The sequence below is a fragment of the Malurus melanocephalus genome, unplaced genomic scaffold (assembly GCF_030028575.1).
Source record: "Malurus melanocephalus ecotype Western Australia unplaced genomic scaffold, MMel_1.1 scaffold_10, whole genome shotgun sequence".
In the NCBI taxonomy this organism is placed as follows: Eukaryota; Metazoa; Chordata; class Aves; order Passeriformes; family Maluridae; genus Malurus; species Malurus melanocephalus.
The window spans coordinates 631,728-655,753 of NW_026623242.1; the positions used below are offsets into that span (position 1 = coordinate 631,728).

A 24,026-nucleotide genomic window follows, 5' to 3' on the forward strand; every position below is an offset into this window, starting at 1 on the left:
AAGTCTCTTACATTCTGTCAAGTTTTCTATATCTCTAGAGATACTACATTTTTGGCTGATCACCTCACCACAGATTATGTCACTACACTCGTCACAGAACCTAACATTTTCTGGGACAACATTTCCTTTAAAAGTAACACTTCAAATACAGCAAAGGAGATTTTCCTGTCACTGACTAGTGAGAGGAATGAACGCTGCTCCACAGCCTGAGCTGGAATGCTACTATAAATTCATCAGTTATACCTCATTTAAACCTTTGTGAAATAATTAGGGAAAACCTCTTGCACAGTACTTTAAAACCTTTAAATATTCTTTACAACCAAGTAGCAAGAGCAATTCCACAAAGGTAATTTTCATAAATATCATTGTAAACTATATGAGAGACTGTTCTAATTACCTTTTGTATGCTGGCATGAGAGATATCACTATTTGTAAGCCTCTAAATGACCTGGCAAAGTAGCTTAAAACAACACATCTACTTTCAATTCAGATGTCCATTCACAGACCTGTAGGTCAAGCACCAATAAATGTGTTTGTTCTAAGTTATAATCAGCAGGCTCAATTCTGRAATGTGTGATACTCACATTGGCACAAACAGTGCCAATTCTCCACACTTACTAGGGCTGAACCAGTACAAAGAAGTCTAAATTAAAACAAAATCTATTTTTTCTTTAGAATCTCTCATTGCTCTGAGTGTTTTATAATGGATCAAAAATTACTCAGCTAACAAGTCAAAAATCTCAAAGAATTCCACATTTTACTGCAGCAATCATGGTGGCCATCACCATCAACTCAAGACCAAAAGGAACAGACAGACACAACACACCCTGACTATTCACAACAGATGGGGCTGGTGAGCATGGTAGGAAGGGCCTACCTTTCCCAAATACTAGATGAGAATGGAGACAGAGTAGGACGGAGGTATTGCATGTTACCAAGTGCCTTTGCAAGTAGAGACTCGGGGGTACAGGAATGAGAAGAAAAGCACCGTAGCATTTTTGAATGGTGTTAGGGAATAACTAAAAGTAATCTCCTCCTACCTTAAATTAATGGCATGTCTGAATAGCACACTGCCAGATGCCCTGGAAGTGCCCTTAGCTGATTCTGCCTGATCTCCTCCCAGAGACAGGGCAGACACACCTGTGTGTCTCACTGAAGCAGAGACAGCTCTGGCTGTCATTCATACCACATCTCATCTTTGGCATAAGGAGATGGGCAAGGTCAAAATATTGTAGTTGCAGCTTCATGCTAATCATCCAGTCTCCTGATGATTGCAGCACAATCTCTTTTTTGCATTCCATATTTGTAAGTGTCAGGGCAAGAAAATACTGCTGTTGAGTTACTTTGAAGGTGTTATTTTCAAACCCATCACTGTCAAGGTGTGCACACCCAGTTATCTTGTTTGTTGATGAAGAACCAGACTGACCCTGTGAATATGACCACTTAGAAATATGAGAAACAGCAAGCAGTTTGAGATGGGTCTCTCAAGAGCGATTTCTGAAACTCCACTTTTCACAAATTGACTGGGATGTGTAAAAATCTCTTCCCTACTCTCAGCACAGGGTGAGGGTAGAACACAGTGGCAGACAGGCCTAAATTCAGTAGCAACACACACTTCCCTTCCTGAACAATCCCTAGGAACAAATAAAGCTCTTTCCACATTCACAGTCCGGTTTACATGTGAGAGACTTCTGATCTCTGGCATAATGTTTTAATTCACAGTGACACTGAACTCAGTAGCAGAAAAACCTATGGACTCACTCAAGGCAGACAGCCTCTGGTTGTTTAGGAACTTGTTTGCTTGCATGATCGTATGTTTTAAGGACAGAAAGGGATAATTTAAGAGGTGATAATGATGGAAAAATTAAGAGGATGAGGCAGATTAAAATTGTGAAATGAAACAGAATCTAATTAAATGAAATACAAGTCAGACTTTCCACCTATTTTATTACCACACCTGTCCTAGAGCTGGTACCACTGAGCATCCTCTATGGAAGATGGGTTTAAAGGTCACACTATGACTAGGAACGAGTGGGAACCACACTGTGCAGTATTCATACACATACACAGTGAGAGAGAGAGGAAGGCGCTGAGGATGTTCTACTGAGAAATAATCTTTAGTGTAAAGGGACTGTCCAGAGGAGAAACTTGTTTCCATATTCTTCCCAGACCCCAGATTCCTCCAGTTTTGACAGGACCTCATACAGCAAATAAGATGGATCCCATGCCAAGATACTGTGATCCCACACCTATTCCTTTGAAAGAGGGCATTTCTGAGTTATAACAGACCCYCTGCTCCAATGTGCACATTTGCTGTAGAGGCTCCATCCTACCTATAAAAATGTCTTCTTGTAAGTGTTGCATATTTCCTAAATGTTATAGATAACATAGATATCATTTTGTAGATACTTCCTACAAAAATACATTACCAGAAAATGCTCTTCTATGGAGAAGCTAAAAAATCAGGGATGAGCACTAACCTGTGGGGATCATCAGGGTCACAGTTTGGTAGGAAGTTAGTGATGGCTTCTGCTACTTCTTCATTTAACAGCACATCCCAGAGTCCATCAGTAGCTAGGATCAGAACATCATCTGGCCCATGCTCATACTGCAGGAGGTCATAGACTCTCACCTAAAAGAAAAAAAACGAAGAGATGTTCATGAAGGAGGCAACTGTGAGACCTGTTTGTGAAACATTGCTGAGTTTTGCTGTGAGTTTAGTAGGGTCGGCCAGGGCACTGAAATACCTCCCATGGCACTGCTGAAGTCTGTCTCCAATTCAGTCGYCCAGAGCAACCCTTCCTGCTGCAGCTCAGCGTGGCGCAGGTGCTAACCCCAACTGGGATGGATGCAAGCATCCGAAGCCAGGCTCTAAAGCACTGTTCTGCCTGATGCCAGAAGCACGCGGCAGCCTGGCTTCAGTGCATGAGGCTCCTCCCCATCATTGGCAGGACTAGTCGTATGGAAGCTGAATAATTTATTTGATGAATTTTTGATATTTTCTAATAAAATATTCACAAACAATTGTTTTCACTATTTGTCCAGACCCATTTGAGTCTGCCAGATTGCATGTTTGGAAGTGCCTGTGTGACAGCCGGCATTGCATTTGCCTTTCTAAACCTGAGGCAGCTGCTGCACTCAAGAGTTTTGCCTGAGCAAGTCAGTGGTTCCATGAAACGCAGAAAAACTGCTCAGTGTATCTGTAAGGATTTCAGCAGCTACAGACTGATTCAAGATCTRCACAAAAGTGAAGCTTATTCCCACTATTAATACACCCACTGACTTCAACTTGTCTKCCTGCAGCCCCAGTCAGCCTGACCACTGCTGGCACCTCTTCACACCCTGCTTTTAAAACAACTTCCACCGTCCTCTTGCCAGGAGGCTGAGTGGTGGAGGTAACGGTGGGGGTTGCTGCAAGGCCATCAGCTGAGCCAGAATAGAAGCAAAGGCCATAGAAAGTGTTTTAAATCAAGCTTTTAGTTTGGTGTAAGTCCTCTTCCAGCACACGCTGTACTCCAGCTGACAAACTGCCTGCAATTCCCAGGTTGTGATGGGAAGCCATTATGAAGCACCCACAGAGCACTTTAATCACAACAGCAACAGCCACAATTTGAAAGAACTGTAACAGCCATAGCAAGGGAGACAGGAGGAAAGGATCACTTGTACTGAAATTCAGAAACACTGCACCTTGTCATGCACCCTGCTCCAGTCTGGGACTCCACTAACAGCAGTTCATCATGACAAGCACTTGGTATAACAAGAACATATGAGCTGTTTTATTCTCCCTCATGGTGCACTCTCCTCTTAGGAGCCATGGAGCAATGCACATAAAATGGCTGGACCTTTTAATGTAATTATGCTTTTATGGGACTTCAACCTGTATCAGAGGAAAAAAAAAAAAAAAAATACCTAGACCAGACTGCTAATCCTTACCAGTTTGCCTTTCACTCAAAAGCACAAGAGGGTCATTTGTAAAATGTAACCTTCACTTCATTATCTACAGTAGCAGCTGAATAAAGACTTTGGAGAGGATTAAATTCAAGGCAAGATACTTCATTAGAGCATATCTGCTTATCCAGACTTGAGTGGGAATATAGAAAAGATCTGTATATGCAGCACAACTCTCATCTCAAGCTCACTGCACAGAAATCAGTAGCTGTCATTGTCCCCATCTCCCAGAATTTAGTCCAGCCTTAACAGCCCACAGTTGCAACTCAGAAACCTCTGGGGTGTTAGTTGGCCAACACAACCATCAATATGCAGCACATATTCTGGTCTTACCTCTTGGGGACCGGCAAATACTTGAGAAAGCATCAGGGTTAATGCTCATGGATGCACTCAGCACCAAGCTCCTGGTAAGGTTAACCAAGCTTCAAACATCTGTGCTGGGAAAAGCACATCCCAACCCAGGCAAAGGACACATTACCAGAGAGGAGCCTTTTCTGCAGCTTAGGTGGGGGAGAAGGCAGGAAAGCAAAACCATGCATCACTGATTAGAATCCTCCTGAAATGAAAATTTTGTCTCACTGAGGAGTGCCACTGGGACAGATGAGAAATTTTTTAAGCCACCTACACCAGTCCATGGGTCAAAATGCAGGAGTAACAAACACCAAGAAATGATCACTTTACCAAGAATATGTTTTGTTTTAGGGGAAAAGGAAAAAAATGCAATTACTGATTTATTGTGTAATCTGGGAAGAAGGCTACTTCCTAAAAGTACAAGCTTTGTGAATCAGGCACCTCCAGCAGAAAGGTGTATGTTGAGAAGAAACTAGATGTCACAAAAGGTGCAGAGGATAGTGAGGTGTTAGGCCAGTCCCTAGGCTAACAAAGCAAGAGTGCCAAAGTACAGGAGACAACCTTAGGAGAATTTGAGGTAAGATTGTTGCACACAAGACCAGTTGGACATGCAACAACACATTCACTGAAATACAGCTTTGTCTACCTTCTAGTTACTTTAAGTCCTTTCTTTGTGTCTTTCCTTGGATTTCTTAAATACAGCTGTAGGTCCACCTAATACATTGCTGACAAAAATGAGTTAAGAGTTGTCCAGTCTATTGCAGGGTCAGATTATGTTCACAGACTGCTTTGTTCAGGTGCAGAAAGTAACCAGCTCCTAACCCTTCATTTTTCTGCCAGTAGCGTTGTTGTAGTTCTTACTTGGGTCAATGAGGGTCCCTTGCAGTAGTGCCCTGTGCCTTCAGCTGGACAGGGATGAGTGTGACAGCAGAGCTCCTGGAGGCACACGGCTTGGGCAGCACGTGGAAGGGAAGCTCAGCCCAGCAGRGCTCACTGAACACGCACTCCACTGCAGCACCCACAGGACACTCCACACTGTACAGAAAAGGTGACAGCACGATATGCTACASTTTTGAAATATGAGGAGAAATCCAGGATATTACCTAAGTGCCTGTAATAGCAATGAATGCCACAGCCCTGTAAATCTTGTCTGACCAAAAGCAGCTCATTGTCTGCAATGAAAATTACTATTTTATTTTTTTAATTCCAYAGTAAACCTTCCCAATGACTGCCTCCTTCCTGTAGGTGTATTTSAGGAAAGTAAACAGTGAGGTTTAAGGAATGTTCTGTCTGTGACATAAGTTTGTGCAAAGCTGCTCCYACTGCAAAGCAGCACTGCAGAGCCCTGCTCCTGCAGATCAGCTGGCCAGACAATGACTGGCAGTGCAGAGGTTTCCCTAATTAGTGCAGCACCCTTCACAAATTTCCTAACAATGCCATCCTGAATCTTCAGTCTTTCCCTTGTGAATCACTGCTTCTGCAGCCAGACATCAATCCTGAGAGTGCCCCACAGAACTTGTGTTCTCAGCCTCCCATGTTGTCCTGAGAGCCTTTTCAGCAACTCCCTCCAGCCTACCAGCCCCTTTGGTACTGCCCTGGTAAAGTTTCTTGCTCTTTAAATTAATCTCTCTGGAGTATCAGGGCAGCCCTGAGAGGAGACCCATTCAGTCATTATACTTCTCACACCTGCTGATCTCTTATGGGTGTAAAGCAGCTGACCTGTAAACTAGATGTTAGTAAACTTGATATTAGCAACCAGAAAATGTAAAAACTGTAAGGAACAAGCAGCAGAACCTCAGCAGCACAGCCAGCCATGAAGCCATGGCAATAAGCACTGGGTTGCCCTTATAGCCTATAGATAGGATAATACTATTTAACCTGACTAGTAGTTACTGATCTGCTGACAGTAACGAGTGGCTACACACCACTAGAACCCATAGTCAAACCCATCTTTCTGAATGTGCAGTATGCAGTTTGTCAAATAACATCTTAATTCAATCCAGGTATTTGTTTCTCATATTACATATTACCTACATGCAGCCAAAAGCATTGAGAAAACCACTCTGGGCAAGCAATGAACATACAGGTAAGCTGTTTGTTATTTACATTTCAAACGGATCTACCCAGTGGACAAACCCTGCCTTAGGCTGCTGCAAAGGAGCACGGCAGCCCTGCAAAGGCTGTGCCTTGTTTGCCAGGTTTGTTGTTAAGAGGCAGCCAGTGCGAGTCCCTGAGGCTGGAAAACAGCTCACAACAGTGACATGTGAGCCTGCAGCCACCTGAGGTGCTCCTCAACAGCCGGCCTCGGGGAATTCCAGCTAAACAACAGCCTGCATTCACTTGCCTGCACTATTGATCAACCCAGCTATTTCAATAAATTAAACCCTTTCTTAACTGTATCATCCCTTTTATGTACAGTGTTATCCAGTGCAGCTTTGCTGGCAAATGATGAGATCTTTCAATATCACCCTCCAAGTAATTTATATGTAAATAATAAAAAGTGGGTCCCAACACTGCTTCCTGCAGAATTCACCAATTACTCTCCTTTTAGCTTTTTACTGCCACCCTTTGATTCCTGCCTGTTAGCCGATTTCTAGTAGACTCTGCCAACTTTGCACTTAGTCTTGCAGCTTCATATCTTTTATATTAATAACTTGTGATGCAGAACAGTCTCTCAAATGTTTTCTGGGAAATCAAAGTTTTCATGCAAGAGCATCAACTGCATTTTATTATTATTATTATTATTACTATTATTATTATTATTATTATTATTATTATTATTATTATTATTATATTTTTAATTCTCTTGTAGACAAAACCTCAAGGACCTAAAGCCACTAAAGTGTGACGTTTGCTCCCTGAAGCCACCTTGACTCCCTCTGATCATACTATACTTCTCCATGTATTTGCCTTACTTGTTCCTTTTGATGATGTAATTCCTGAGGATTTCTCCCGAAGGCAGATGTGAATCTAAAATGGCCTTCTTAGACATATTTGTGGAGTTATCAGAAAGATTTTACTAACAAAACGGAACAAGAAAAATTCTTCTTCATTACCTTCTTATCATTCGCTGTGATGGCTGGCTTAGGGTTCATTGTTGGCAAGGGTCAAATGCTGCCATCAGAGCCACATCTTTCCCCACCAAATAGCTGAGCTGCCATTCAGAAAATTTCAGGATGAAATTCTGATTTTCATTTGCAATAAGGTGGCTCTTATTAAGCTTTGAAAAACAGAATTTCCTGCTGAAAGCTTTCAAATTAACTGTTCCATTATGAAAAATAAATATTTAATTCCATGCCAGGAAGCCGCAACAATGGCTTGCCTGCTTTGTGCTACTCCAGTTCATTATAAGAGGTTCAAATCTCTAGAGCTCACCAACCTGCAGAAGTCCTCCAAATCTGGTCTCACAACAGCTGAGCCACTGAATACTGATTACATTTGTCGGTCTTGGCTGCATGACTTCTCCCATAGCCTGGCACTCTATCAAAGTATTATTTCATACCACCTTCAAACTACTATTATATTCCTATTTCTGGATGTAGTCTCAGGGATGTTTACCTTTCCTTGAGCTAAATTTTGGTGGGTATGGCATACCCACTGTCTGTCATGCTGGAAGTAAAATGTTCTAAAAACTCATCACACTGCTTCTTAGTAGAGAAAGGACATTATAATTATGGCACATAAACAGAGGACTTGGATGCTCCTTCTGTCATGAATCACTGTGCGCCTTAATTTCCTGTGCCTCCCCTTTTCCAGGTCTGSAAACCACACACTGTGCCTCCCACCTCTATGCAAACATTTCAAAATCCAATGGTGCATAGGGGCCAAATATGACTGTTGTTGGATGCCACTGCCATTGCTTCCAAGTGCCAAGCTTCCCAGATGGCAGCATAAAGATGTTTCTGAATGCCGGTTTCTGTGCAAGGTGTGTTGTCCATGTTTGGACAGAACAAGTCATGGAAAAATATGAGGAGTTAAAGCACTGGGGCTCTCTCTGGGAAGAGAAGGAAGGCATGATTAAGGGAGRAGGTGCAATGGAAAGCAAGTTGGAGCATATGCTACTTCCTAATAACACTCAGGGTTTTTTTTTATCAGTATCTCTAAATTAAGGTGGCTGGTTCTCTGTCTTTCCTCCTCCTGCCCTTGTACATTTCTGCTGAATTTAGCTGTGAAGAGGATGTGGAAACAAAGCCAATTTTGCTTCCCTTTTGCAAAGCAGTTAAGAGATCCTGAAACGTGGCTAGCATATGAACTGGATGTCATATTCCAGGATTTGAACATGTACGGGCACATTCCACACAAATCAGAAAAGCCCATGAGAAGCTTTGGTTTATACACACACACAAATACTGCAGCAGCAATTGGCAGAGATGATACTGCTGGGATGCTGTGCTGCAGCCATTACATACCCCAGAAACACTGGGTCTCAGCATGCCAGAAAGAAAAATAAATAGGTAGAATTGCATCAGTTTTCTGGCATTAAACAAATCCATCACAGTGATGAGGGCAAAGCTCCTGCCTGCCTGGCTGAGGAGAACAGGAGTGGGTCTCAAGTGAGGGACACCACACATTCGCGGGGGAGAGGGAAAGTACACAAGAAAGGAAACAAGAAGAAGGAGCTGTCTATAGATCTCCCTCCTTTCCTCAGGGCTGAAATCTCTCAGCACTTTAAAAAAATTTATTTTTATAATTTGAATTTTAATATATAATTTATATACAATAAATATAAATATATATAATTTTTATATCTCCGTTTATAGGCACAGAGGCAAGAGGTTACCACAATGCCACTCTGTGAACTAAGACAGATTGCCTTTAGTTGTGGGGTGGATTGTGGTGGTGCATCTTTCCTCCATGCCCCTCCTCGGGCCACACTACGATCTCAGAAATGCTGTCAGACCCTGGCCTTGACGAACAGCCCCTGAGATGAGCTCCTCTCGAGCTATCAGAAACACTGCCTGCTCCCAGGCACTTGTGCTGTCTAACAAGCCTTGGAAACATGTTTTTCTTACAAGAATAATAACCCAAATGGAAAAACATTGCTACAAAGTTATCAAACTTTCAGGGAAAGTTACCAACCCAAATTGCAGCCAGACCAGAAAACTACTATGACTAAAGCCAACTTTCTTGTAGCCCTATAAACAGTGGTTCCCAGTGAGGCCCTTTGAGCTCTCCTGGACCACAGCAGGCTGAGATGGCAACCTCCCTGTGAGCGGGGGGCGGGGCACAGARCAGTGAACTCTCAGGTTTGCTGTCCTCAGAGGACTATCACTGAGCACTGATGGCAGATCCTGCTTTGACATTCCTGCTCCTCGAGGCTCAACCCTTCACCCCGGGAGAAGATGCATCTAACATGAACACTTCACTGAACTTGAGGGGAATTATTCACAGCACATACCTAGTACATACTCCATTAGGTCTGTGTACATACGAGTGTGAATATGCTACAGCAAAAGTTCTAGGAATATTGCTGTCTTAGATTCTTAAGTATTTGTCAATAAGTTAAGCCTATAAGACAGCTCCTGTTGTAGTAAATCCTATAGAATCTTTCATTAAATTGTTTAAATTCAGCTATTGATTAAGTGTTAAAACCTTTAGGCCTAAACTGTTGGTCAAGCCCGGGGATAAGTCTGGCAAGGGGGTCTATGCTGAACCTTGTGACTCAATGGGAAGTTCTCCCTTATTCCTTTTTATGCTTACGCTTTCCCCTTTCCTTATCCATAACCCTTTTTATCCCCAGCACCCACACAGATCATTTTTGGTTGACTTTAGTTTTAGACTGACTGATTTTAGATTTCAGTCCATTTTTTCTCTGTGTGCTTTAACCATCTACTAAGTTGTAGAGTGAATGTTGCCAGCAAACTTTGTCATGCTTTTAAACCTGCTTTTACTGATACCTTTGCTGGTGATTCTTTGAGCAATCTGAAACACTCATTTGTGACAAATTTGCTTTCGAGATGTTTTAAGCAAGGTTAATTTAATGGTTTGGTTCCTTTCTAGCAGTGTGATATTGTGTGTTTTCATTCTCTCATACTGCTATAGCAAGTGATAAATTCAAGGTCAAATACTGGGTATGGTTAAAACTTTGGCAACCCAGTTGATAATGGACAGTTTTCAACATTTGGGCCATGGAACCAAAGCTGCCTCTTTCTGTGCTGTCATCAGATGGTTTGCCCTTGCTTAATATTTTATGAAAAGTATGTGACATCTGTTCCTTGACATAGGAACAGGAATGCTACATAGGGAGGAAAATCAGCAAGGCTTGCATGTTCCTTGTTAGCAAATACATTCAAATCCCTTTGGAAGGCTTGATATCCTTCACTGCAAGGTCTCCAGTGGTCAAAAACTGTATGGAATTGCTTGTAATGAGGCAATTCAAAATGAAGGAGGCATTTAAAAGTACCCCTAACCCAAATACCACATAATCTCCTCATTACACCACTGTTTGGGAATGCATACTGTCATTATTTGGTGTTTACACAAAACTATCACAAAGAATTAAGAACTGAAGGTTAAGGGGCAGACAGATGGAATCATAAAGTATCATTCCTATGGGTCTTGGCATTTTTCTGCTTAAGAGTTGTTCTGGTATCTTCTGTGTAATGCAGGACACTACACTGCCATGGAAGACATCCCTTCTACAGTACATGGATTTACATCTTGATGGGAGCTGGAGCTCTTGAAGGTGGGAGGAGAGACAGGCATCTGTCACACTGAATGGCAAGGCTATGGGATAACCACAGAACAGGGAGTGAGAAGGAATCCGTGCTCTGCAGGGATGTGGAGCAATCAGAGCTAGGGCACACAGCTGGGGAACTCAGAAAATTCCTACTATGTGGATGTTACTACCCACAGCATGTTACCTCARCTGGACCACAATCAGAATGGATGATTTGAGAAGAACAAATAAACACACTGAGTAAATTTATTTTCCTCTCACAAATCAGATAGTTGAATCTTGACTGTTTTACCTCAGGAGATGAGGACAGGAAAGGTTTGATGTATATATTTGAGTCGTGCACTTTCAGGTCATGGTCTCCCAGTCCTCGGGTCACTCCAATTGTTGCCATAACCCGAGCCTGGAAAAAAAGAAAAGCAATAGGATCAAATCTTGTTACATGGACTGTGTCAATAGGGAATAACATTCCTATTCTGTAACTGCTACAGTTAGGGATAAACTCTGTTTTCTCTCCCAGACACTCTAGATTTAACACAGCTAATCAACATCAAAGCTTTTCACACTCCTGTCATCTGCATTTTTCTCCTTATTCCAAGCTTTATTTTCATCCACATCCCACTCTGTCACCATCTCTAAGGTACTGGGACTACAGAAATCTAACCCAGTCACTTCACTGTCCACACCAGTCTATGAGAGCATTTCTTCAGCAAATTATCCCTTCACCAGGGGAAAGTGCCAAAGGCCACCTTAAATTGCACACGGGACAGCAGCACTGACCACAGTGCTCTCGTCCAGGGATCAATGGCAGGTCTGCAATTTGCTCCGGTCTATCACTTCCTTTCCCCAGCACCTTTCTGTGCAACATCAGTGGTCTCCCAAGAAGTGCTGGGCTCACCTTCATTAAAGCTTCTTCAAAGATTGACCAGGCATTCAGCCTGCCAGGGAACTCTCTTTGTGCTCTGCMGACCACTCTCCCCAAACTCAAGCTTAGCCACAGCAGCTTCTGAGGAAGCGAGCTCAGCATCAATAACAGTGAGCAACCGACTCAGAATAATTTTGCCTTGATAACTCCTTGCTCCACAGGGCCATAAGAAAGCTTTAATTAAAAAGATGCACATGAAACATTTTGCAAATAATTACAAACCTAACTGAATTCAGAGATAAGCTGCAGGTCTGAACCTTCAAAACATGCACTAATTTTGAAGAGTGTCTATTTTTGCACTGAGATAAGAACCTAATGCAGCAGGGGAGCACTATTTAGAAACACAGCTAACATACCAATATCAGCAAACTGACACTGCTGTGTCCTTATATTGATCCTATTGCTGCATCCAGCTAAGCTCGCTGGGACCAGCACTAATGATCTCACTGTTCTTAATCACAGAGCTGAAAACACAGTATACCAAACAAAATAGTGTTTCTCCCTTTCAAATATCAGCCTTCATACATCATAAAAATTCAACGTACACTAGCTGAAGATAAGGTTAAGGAGTGCTATACTTTACAAATCCTCCCCTGATCTCTCCCCTTCCTAAATTAGACTTTTGCATCTCAGAGCACTGTACAATATCTTCCCACTTTGTTCTAGCTATATTTTACAATCAAACTGAACATTTAAAGTCAATTACTTAAGACAGTCTCATTGTAGCCTATTTACAGTGGAAGAAAAACAAAAGCAAACTGAACAACAAATGACTATGCTTGCTGTAAAAAGCTTTTTAGTTCGTTGAGCTCTCCCCACCACCCCCCAGACATGAGATTGATTTATGACAGAACTAAGATATTCTTTCAAACTGTCAAAACAATAAAATAAAGAGATACTGAGTGGAAAACATTGGACTGCCACAGGCTAAACAGAATGGTAAACAGCACAGAATTCCTCCTTCTTTTGGTCTGAGGAAAGCAAACATGCCCACCTTCTTGCCTTCTCCATATATAAGGGGAAACTTCAAGTCATCTTCCTCAATGGTTTTGTATGCCCTGTGGGGGGAGGACAAACAACATTTATAAAGCTTGTACTCAATTAGTGACCCCGTGCCCTGAAAAAAGCAGCTGTGATTTCAAAAAAGGGGGGACAAATTATTTTTCCTAGGGAATGTTCTTTGAATCAAGATGTAAATTTATTTTCCTGCAGGAAAATTTTCTGTAAATAATTATCTGTTTCACCAAACAGAAAAGTGAAGATAGGGAAATACCTAACATGCCAGGCTTCTCCTATTGATTGCAAAGAATGAGGTGAACTGGAATAACATCCTAATCAGGTAAGATATTGTTGGATATGGTACCATATAATACAGTGTCATAAAAATCCCCAAATCCAACCAAATAAAAAAACCCAAACAAAACAGCCCCAAACCATCAAGAAACTAAGCAATGCCAAGATTCACACTGTTAATGTGAAATGTGAGCAATGACAGTATGTGTACACATGGTGTGAAACAGCTTTCTGACCCTGTTCTCACCCTTCAGGACCCCAGAAACCAAGACAAGCTTCACATGCTGAAGTCTTAGGATATTTAGTGCTCATTTGACCTTGACTGCAACAGTCAAGGTTGTCAGAGATTTCACATTTCACAGCAGTTTTCCCATGGACAAGAGAAGTAAATGCTCATGCTCTGATTCTGTTTACCACATACCTATGTACTCTACCTTTAACAYATCCAGCTGTTGACACTGATGAGGTGAGAAGGTTAGCAATTTTACCCGTGAGAAATGAAAAAAAAACCAACAAAAGATGACAGTCATTCTCATAAGGTGTAGAGTCCTGTGGTTTGTATACATCATGGTTGAGCTCATGCTTGAGGTGCTGGGGTACCTTTTTGGCTAAGGTACATTGCCCCAGAGGGGCACATTTCCCTTCACACCACGAAATTGTCCCTCCTCAGCTTTTCCCTGAATGTTGTGCTTCCCTCCTGGCCCATCCAAACCCAAAGCCCTCGGGTGATACCAAAATCACAGCAAGTGCAYGAATGGGAGAGGAAGGGAAGGTGCTGGACAGGTCCCCTGCCAGCTACCGCCAACCCTTGCCTGTGCAACTCTCCAGCTCTCTGGAATAGCTGCCTGAGCTCCCAGGAGTCACATGGATCAGGTTTAAGCAATGTTAAGGCTGTGACATAAACTGGCAGGAAATTAAAAATTAAGGGTGAAATCCTATATTGTAATCAAACTGCCCCCTGCTTTGCCAAAATATGGCACAGACCTGGGATCAATAAATGCTGCATGACCCAGGCAAGCCTCAGACTTCCTGCGAGCTGCACAGACATTTAAGCCCCACCTTTGCATTTCCCAGTAATCAGAGGAAGCGATCATATTAGGGTTTTAGGGGTGAGGGAAGGACCATGAAAAAAGAGGAAAGCAACCAAAATACATAGAAGAAGCAGTAGTGGAGGATTCCCCTCCCATACTACAAAACATTATTATGTATGAAATCCCAAAAGGAAATTAAGTGAGGTTTGCAAAATACAGTGGGTCCTTCATGTAGTCAGGAATATCTTAGAACCATAATATTTGGCCATCTCTCTAAGAGACAATACAGTGAAGGCATTCAAATGGCATTCTTTACTGGGGAGGGAAAAAAAAATTAGCTCTCAAACCAAACAAAAAGGCACAAATTACTATAAGTAGCCAACACGATAATACTTCCCTGATGTTTAAATCCTGGATTAGCATTTAGTTGGAAAGGAGAAGTCAGTCATGGACTTTGCTCTTGCTCTTTTCTTTATTTCTAACCGGGAATAGTTAACATCTCTGCCTCACTCACTAATTTGGATATCCTGGTTTGAATGTAGACCAAAAATTTTACCATCTCTGATTGCTCATGAACATGTTTCAAAGCTTCCAACTGGACCTACAGTGCTGGAAGCCCTGGGAAAACATCTTTGAGGTGTCTGAACTATGCCTTGCTTAGGGCCAGYTGTGCTCTGACACCGAGAAAATGGGTATCAGCTGAGTCCATTGTGGGCATTGGTCAAATGACTAATCAAGCCACAAGCCTGAGAAGACAACCATTCCTACTGGATGTTCAAATTGTTGTACATAGTTGTTAAAATAGCAAACAAAACTAAGATGATGCAGCTTAACTACTTGCAGCCCCCTTTTTAAAGGAAAAAAAAACAAACCTACTCTTTATTCACAGCCTATACTACCTGTAAGGTAACTACAAATATTTAAGACCAAAGCACTCAATTTCCACTGCCCTGTAAGTTGACAAAAGCAGGGACCAAGTTTTTGTCCCTCTCTCCTCTCCTCTTCCTCCTTATATTCTCCTGCATAACACCTCATACTGGCTGTACTTTAAGAAGATGGGAAAAGACAATCATTTAGGCTGGAGTCCTTCAAAAGAATTGTCTCCATTGCTGAGTCCAGCTTCTTTTATGGAACCATTACAAGAACCATTGCCCCTTGGGCCTTCAACTGTGATACCAAGGTGTAAGGACATTGGGGGAGGCCATGTTSCAAGGGCTGCAGCTAACTTGTTCCATGAGCAGATTAGGGAGAGCAGCTGGCTAGCCTGTGATCTCCTAAAGCTATTCAACTAAGTGAGGGAGGCCCAGAGAGCGACACTGATTTGTTTTGTGGTTTCTCACAGCCTGTCACCTCTTGAGCTCAGAACTTGGGCATCAAACTCATCTCAAATGTGCTTCTTCTGTTGCTATTACCTGAGAAGTTATCAGAACTTAAAAAACAATGCTCAGAACTGCCACCACAGCAGCAGAGGTAGCACAGACACACTGAAAAGCAACCTGAGACACTCTAGAAAAGTACCTATGTCCTGCATTACTAGTGAAAGAGAATTCAYAATATGTGAGTGTGTGGTTTGCTGCAAGAGAAGGATGAAGGACAGCTTTTCAGCTAACAACTCAGCAATTGCACTGGGGAGACAGAAGGAAGATATGAAGTTCATTTTAACTTATGCCCTGTGAAACCTTCTGTATTTTGTATGTGGGTTTATTTCACRTAAGCTACAACTTTCTGGTCTATTTCTCTTGATTTTACGTAATAAAGTTGCATTTATACTTTCACATGCTGTATATAAAGATATAATACGACAGTAAGTATATCAAATACAGACACACAGAGAACCTGAGAGGGTAGTTTGGCTCTTTTAGGGCCAGCTTGGCTTTATTCAGCCCTCTGCATAATTTAGCCCAGCTCACTGCTTTAACAACACAGTATTGCAACCCGCCCCTCTCCCCGTCTTCCTTGTCCACATCCCAGGAGGTTTTGGTGGCCACTAGGGCATGACAAGAAAGGTTATAAAGACAAGGCAATGCTATTGCTTCCTGCTCTGAATGAGCCTAAAGCTTGTTAAGTGCTTCTGCCATGTAAGCCTCTATTTTTCCAAATGGAAAAGCTGGGGGAGCGGGGGCGGGGGGAGCAGAAAAGGCAAGCTCATGCCCAGCTAGATCTAGCTGCATTCTTTTTTCAGTTAACTTAGTTTCTTCTTTTCATTTCAAAAGCATTATGAAATGCTACTGCTGTCCAAAAATACTGAACTAGGCCTTGACATATGTACCACCCACAAAGTTACATTTGGACTCAGGATCAACATTTTGGAAAACTGGGCCAAATCGCACCAGGAGCCAAAAGAGATGTCAGAACAAAAAACTAGGACTGACATGATGTTACTCATATGCTAACTGGAATCTGCTCTAAACGCATGGTGAAAAAGTAACCAGGAGCTACTAAATGCACAACACAATCTACAGAAGTAGTTTCTTAGAGTGCTGAGGTCATTAGCAGTGCTTTAGTACTCTTTAAATAAAAGATTTTCAAAGTTACTGCATATTGCTGGGTCAGAACTCAAAAAACCAGTCAGCTCCCACATGCAAATTTCAGAGCCAAAATCATAGATAATGTCTTACATGTGTTCTGAACTTTCCTGCCATATAATTTGTTCTTAAAATTTGCCTTCTGAAAGCACATACAAATTCACATAAGAGTAGAAGTTGTTGATGACCAAAACCAAAATCCATATTCCATTTTCTTTCATGGCAAACTGTGTAAGGTTACTGGTCATTAAAAGTATTGCACTGGCATCTCTAGGCACAACAGATGGTGCTGAAAACACAGTCTACCCTGACCTGGAATGTTCATTCTGTGCACGACAGGGGAATCCAGACTCTGTCTCTGCTTTTCCATGGCACTTGGCTTTAGAAAGTTTGTCTGTGTTTCACATCTCTTCTAGTGACACCTGACAGTAAACTGAGAATTAAACCTAAGGAAGAGCAAAGAAAAACATCATCAAAGGGTTTTTGCTTGAAGCATAGAATAAACCTACTTGTGGCAAGCAACCAAGAGAAAGTATTACTGCTTCACAGAAGTCCTAGTTCATACAGAGTATAAGGCTAAATGCATCTCTGAGAGAGGTTTGTAGATTCCATGTATTTATAGCACTGTTTTGCTACCACTCTAAAAAGAACCCCAAACCTAAAGCCATCCCCATACACCCTCCACCTGTCCCTACTCTTCTCCTCACCCAAAATAACACAACTTATAATAAAACTACTCCAGCTATCCAAACAATCTCCTTCTCAAGCTCAATTTTCTTTGGTCATACCAACAAAAAAAATCAAGTTTTAATCTTTAAGCAACACRAAACTTGATAGAAACTCTTTTTTTTTTCACCCTCGCACATGAGTAATCAGTGGAATGGAGCTCACCCTTCAGGTACCAGAGCTTTCTCACCAGTCCAAAAAGAACTGTGCATCTGTACCATCAACTGAACTACAGGCATCTAACCAGAGTAAGTGCATACTTACTAGCAAGAAGAAAAGATGTGTAGTGCAGATTACGCATAGAGCCATTGAAAATTATACTATTTATGTCTCACCTCAGCCACAACCTTAAAAAATGTCCTTACACTTGTGCTTCTGCAGAGTCAGGATCTCTAAATTCAGACAGCACTGTCTGATACTAAGTACCCTCTAGACAGGTTATCTCTAATGTTCAGTGCCGCTGTATCTTTCCCCTATTGCTCATCTGATACATGGTTTAATGAAACAAAATTACAATAAACAAAGATAATGAAAGCATACAAACTATAGCAATGTTTGTTATGAGAAGAGATGATGGAAAAGCCAAATCAATTAAAGACCAATGCACATGCACATGTGCACAAAATAGTTTTTAGGGGAAGATCCACCCTAAACCAAGATACTCTCATAGGTCTTCTTTCAAGTAAAGAGGAAAACATACAAGGTTTTAAACACTCAGTATTACCAGAAAATTCAGAAACACCTTCTTATGAACCTGAAAGTGCAAATTCCACTTCTATCTGGATTTTTTTTTTTTTTAATTAAATTTCTCAGAATGACTTGTACACATATATGATCTCTGGCTTGGTCAAATCAGACTAGTACATGTGCCCTGGACCTCCAGGGAGCCTTCACTGCTGTGTACAATCCTAAGACAGAATCTGGACTTCAGAGAGCACCAACACCACATATTCCTGTGGAAATAATTCCTAAGCAAAATAAGCTACCTTGGTCAGCCCAGTTTAAAGACTCAAGCATCAGAATCTTCTCAGGCACTTCCTGGAATGTGGCTGACTTTTTAGTCTGTTCACCTCTAATGGAACATTAAAAGAAAGTGGTAGAAGAAAAGTCAGAGGCAGGATTGTCATGCATCTCAAGCATTTAGAGAGGTCCTTGCCCCCCAAAAAAGACAAATCAGGAAAAAAAAAGTAACTGGAGGTATTTAAAAACAATCTCCTTACTGCTTTTGTGCACAAGAAGCTGGGAGGGACAGAGCAGGAGTATGGCAAGTGCTTTCATTCACCACTTGTGACCTGTTGAACTTCCACTGCTGAATGACAGAAGCGGTGTGCAGACAGAGCAGTTGCACATAAAGCAGGTCCCCCTTCTGCAACAGCCTCAGCAGACTGAGTCTTTTTTGCCCCAATGAACTTGCTGCCTTGAGCACTTCTTAAAATTTACTTCATTTCTTCTACTCTTAAAAGACAAACAGGAAGGCTTGTCAGCAATTTACTCTGGAAACAGAGGGAAAGGGAAGTGAGCTGTTAACACTCTATGGGCTGAGTGCACTGGAGTGCACTGTGATGGACAGAAAAAACACTTGTAAATTTGTATTTTGCTGTATTTCTTTTTAAAAGGACATTGTATGGCAGATGGGAGAAAGGCTGCATGTTAAACTCAGTGCCTGCTCCACGCTTGCTAGCTGGGATCCTCTGGAAGCAAAGGAAATTGATGCTAAGGAGGAATCACAAAGCAAATTCTTCTGGGAAAGAGGTCTGTAGTACAGGATGGACGGAGGAGGCAGTGAGACAGCAAGCAGAGACCTCGCCATCCCACAGCAGTGCTGGAAACTCCTCTAAGAAGCAAGGGGCCCCCTCTCAGCCAGAATCAATCTTGTTAACAAGGGAAAGAAAGAGAACTTTTACGGACCCAGCTGAGGTTATGCCAAATCTGTGCAGATGGGGAAGCCAGAGAAAGCAGGAGTGTGGAAAGAGACTACACCTTATCAGGAAGAAGGGTTGTTCTTGCTTGGGTTTTCAGACTGAAGATTATCTCATTCCAATTTAGTTTTATTCTGATAATACAGACTGGAAGTCTTTTGTTTGCCCTTGCATTTGCAGTACTTGATCCCATGCCAAGGCAAAACCCAAGTGGAGATGTACAGCCATGCAGGGACAGGTCTTAGATGCCCTGCTTCCAGAAGGAGATGCTTTTGCAGGACATGACTCAGACCAATCTCATTCTTACCACTCTCACTTGGCCCCAGAGAGGCCACTCACAAACAGTTTTATCCCAGACTTGAGTTTTCCCCTTTGTTGCAGCAGTATTACTTTCTTGTTTCTGCTTTCTCCTGTCCCAAAGACACTGGCTCAGCTCCTGTGGCATGTGCACACTCGGGGGAAAGAGCCATTTGTCACTGTCAGGAGACGTGCTGTACACAGCAGGTCAACTCTCACCTCCTGCTGCTCCTGCAGCGAGGGCTGCAAATCTTGAAAAGATGCATACCATGCACATTGCAAACAGCCATTCATCATTGCAGAGCTGTGCCCCAGACACCCAGGCACAGCCCAGCAAGCTGCTCTTGTTGTGTGCATCAGTGAGACACGTCCCCTCCTGCTCCCGGCCACCTTGCAGCAAGAGACAAGAGCACAGACACAGAAAGCAAAGCAAGTGATTGCAGATGATGGTTTCTCCTGCAAAAATTATATCCTCTCTCTCTTTCTCCCCTCCAGAATGGCCCAATGCTGCAAAGGTGTCCCATAATCATTAAATTATGAAAATGTAAGTTGCTGGAAGGAAATTAATATCAGGCATGACTGGGGAAAAGGTTGCTTTCTCATGAAGTAATTATGAAATTAAAATTTGATCTCTCCCTGGTGATTGTACAAAGGATATGGCTGAGGTCTTGAGTACAACAATAGAGCCAGGATTTCAGCAGTAGAAGCACAGAATGTTTCACTAGACAAAGAAGCTCAATTTAAAAAAGGGACAACAGGAAGAATGACTTTTTGTAAATTACATGATTTTGGCTAAGAGCTGCAATCAAGCAGGTTAGAGCACAGGGTTTGCAGACTTCCAATTACTTTTTACAAGTTGGAATCAAGCTGTTAGGAAATGCAGCTTATCTGAATAAGACTAATAATGCTAAGCTAATTAGACCCACAGGCATTAGCCAGCAGATAAATTCAGGCCAAAAAGAGGGACACTGTCACTTTAAATACTGCCTTGGGATCGGTGGAAAAGCTAATGAGGAGTGTCAGTTGGGGCTGTTTTATTGGGTGGTTCTCCAGAGACTATAGCCTGAGGTTTCTGTAGCAGGGCTTCTGCGCTTGATTCAATAAATCAATTTATATTAAAGGAGGGTGCAGCACAGGCGCCAGCTCCATAAAGTATTTCTGTGGCATTTCTCAATCTGCTCAGGCACTCCTTGGGCAGGCTACCTGAATGTGCTGTCAAAAGACATTGAGCCCAGCAATAAAGAATAAGATAGTGGCCACATTGGCAATATTTGCTCAAATCAGCTCACACATTACCAAGCAAAACATGTACATTGGCTCTCACTGGGGTATTCTGGATGGCCAATAAGTGATTAATGAGAGCCTGGTTTTTTGTGAGCTGGAGTCTGAACCGCAGACAGCAAGGCGGGCTGCACAATGAAAGCAAAAGACATCCATCCCAAACAAAATAAAACTGCTTGAAAAGTGAAGTTGCTTTTTTAATCAGATGCTTTGAGGCTGAAAGACATTCCCTGTTGGAAAGAAAAGGGCGAGCGCAGAGCAGGCTGGCAGCTTTCCAGGCAGTGGACAATATTGACTCTAGAATAAAATGGGTTTTGCTTAGCGCTCGCCTCAGGGCACCAGCCTCCCTGCTTTGGAATAAATCATGTGGGCAGGCGATTCCCCAGCACAGGCTGACCCTTGGGAGCTGACCCCGTGTGCCACAGCACCCCCCCACCAGACAAACAGACACGGAGCTGGCAAGGGCTCCACTGCTGCTGCAAGACGGTGCACTCAGAGACAGTGCCTAATTCCCCTGCTCATTGCCACCTTGGGCTTCAGCCCATGGTGTATGGTGGGCACTGCACTGCCTCAGACCATTTCTGATGGGGTGCAGCTCAGGGCAGCTGCTCAGCTCTGCCTCTCCTGGAGGACAAAGGAAGCCACCAACAAATAGGTCAAAAAATGCACGTGTTATCTAGCTCTTTTGCCATGCGAAAATCAAGACAAAAAACTGAAGTTGTGTTCTCGAAACAAGAACTTCAATTCAATGCAAGCAGCAGAAAAGCCACTATTCTTGTTCCAAGGAGAAGCAAAAAATTAATTTTGAAACCACCAAAGTTGATGCCAATTGGTAGTGCCGTCTGGATGCCTTTGGTTAAGTACAGAACTGTATGGCTCCTCCAGCCCCTCAGAGGGCTGACAGGGGAACTCTGGAAGGGGCTACAGTGAAGCACACTGCCAGTCAGAAATACAGATTTGGGAAGGTTCTAGGATATAGTCAAAGCAAAGTACTTCAAAACTGTTCACACTGGATTTACAAGTGAAGGAAATCCAACCAACAGTGTCTTAACTTTAAATAAAATGCAGACAGAGAAAACTAATTCTGTGCAGTCCTTTAAAGCAGCAGCTATCACCAAGCCTGCTGTTTTCCCCCCATAGTTGCACTTCAGGCTACTCACCCTGCTTTTTAGCACTGAGCACCCTTTGCTTAAACRGCCTCTGAGTCTTTCCTGATGTTTCTGTTGCCAGGACTTGTCAAAGCCACCAGAACACCTCTCTCTGTTWCAAGTTTAACCTCTGCAAGCCATAGGCTTGAAAACCCCAGCCCAGAGACTCAGCTGTGAAAAATTGTCAGTAAAACAGTATCTGCCAGCAAACTATGGCTAGAGACAGCTCGGAGGCAGGACACACTGCTCTCAAAATGCCTTGCCAGTACACGTTTTGCAATTGTTGTTCAACCACAATGCACATGGGGCAAGGGTGCAGGAAGGGCAGCTCATGGTCAGCTCCCACCAAAATGGGATTTATTTTAGGTATATTTAATACAGCATTATTTCTCATTGCAATTGCTGCTGCACAGAAAGGAGAAAGCGTAGGGGAGTGGGAGTGAGAAGGGAAAGGCTGGTCTCAAAGCAGTTACAGGCAGCCTAGACTAGTGATGCAGTACACATTGCTGGATCAGTGGTTGTCCTAATGCTGTGGGGAAATTTGGCAGCTGTGCTACCACTGTGGGCTGTGGAGACAAAGCCAGTGTGGAAACTTCAAATAAAAAAAAAAGAAAAAGAAAAAGCAGAAAGAAAAAATAAAGGGCCAAATGCATTATAACAGACCCAAAGACAATAATCTTTTGTAATCCAAACAAGCTGGGCAAGCCAAGCCATTGTTGAGAATCTGAAAAGCTCTGGAGCAAAGCAGGAGGATAAAAATGAAGAAAAATAGTCATACGGCTTCTAATAAAAAACACAGACAGTATCCTAAATTGTAAAATAAAACAATTTGTTTTCCTGACGAAACATCAAAGCAAAGAGTGTTTTACATTCTCTCACTAAAGGATTCAGTAATTAAGTGTAAGAGTGCCTGTTTCTTCCTAACCTCACCTGCACCTTTCCACATGTATAGGCAAATGTCAATGCACAGTGAGGTCAGTGACCAAAAAACTATTCAGATGATTGATCATCTGCATTGTATGTGATAAAAGTTCAGCAGCATTTTAGTGTATCAAGCTCTGGCTGGCCAAAGCTCCATCTGACATTTTCTAGAAAAAGAATATGTATGCTAATTTATTCTCCATGACAGATAGTGTCCTTAGAAACAAATGCAAAACAGACATGTCCTCGGCCACTGTGTCCTGATGCATCAGTTGAATCCAGGAATTAGAAGGGGAAGAAAGTAGAAGCAAAATCCTTGAAGTGGAAAACAACCACAAAGAAAACTCTGACACCTCTGACACCTTTGAGGGCTCACCAAACTGGAAATCTAGTGTCTTGTCCACAATCTCAACCATAAAAATTGACCCAGACTTACAGATAAACAAATAATTGCTTCTCTGTCTAGGAGATCACTGCACACAATTCAGTGGATAACAAACACCTTGGGCAAAACCTTGCAAACAGAAGTGGATCCTTATTTAGAAGGGCTCTATTTTAGACAAACATATGGTGATAAAGCAATTTCCTCATCATTTTATTGACCTGAGGCAACCAAACAAACAAAGAGGTAACTGATGCACCAGTTGTGCAATATGGAGTAGCTAAAATATTCCAATTCTTTTATTAGGACAAAAATGTAGGCTCCATTTTTCACTTCCAGCCAGAAGTCAAAAGGAACAGCAGGCAGAGGTAGCCTCATCACAGTCTCCACATGCTCCTGCTTGGCACAGGCCACCTTTTTCTGGGACAATACTGTGATGAATTCAGACTTGAATTTTCAAGCCACAGTTCCAGCATTTATTCCAGAATAACTGCTTACAGCTAAGCATATTTGTACTGAACTGGTGACAATTTTTGCATTGACCACATTAGACTCTCTAACTGAATCAACATGTGTCGTACATGTCAGGAAATTCAGAAAAAT

General features: G+C 42.3%; 1 protein-coding gene across 1 annotated transcript in view; it reads right to left on the reverse strand.

Moving 5' to 3' along the window:
* PPM1H (protein phosphatase, Mg2+/Mn2+ dependent 1H) overlaps nt 1–24,026 on the reverse strand; it is a 132,798-nt gene that overhangs the window by 8,338 nt on the left and 100,434 nt on the right. The window contains exons 7-9 of the mRNA XM_057376950.1: nt 12,895–12,958; nt 11,271–11,378; nt 2,481–2,632 (exon numbers count right to left, since the gene is read on the reverse strand). Coding sequence (XP_057232933.1) covers nt 2,481–2,632; nt 11,271–11,378; nt 12,895–12,958 — 324 coding nt within the window. The remainder of the gene's footprint in view (nt 1–2,480; nt 2,633–11,270; nt 11,379–12,894; nt 12,959–24,026) is intronic.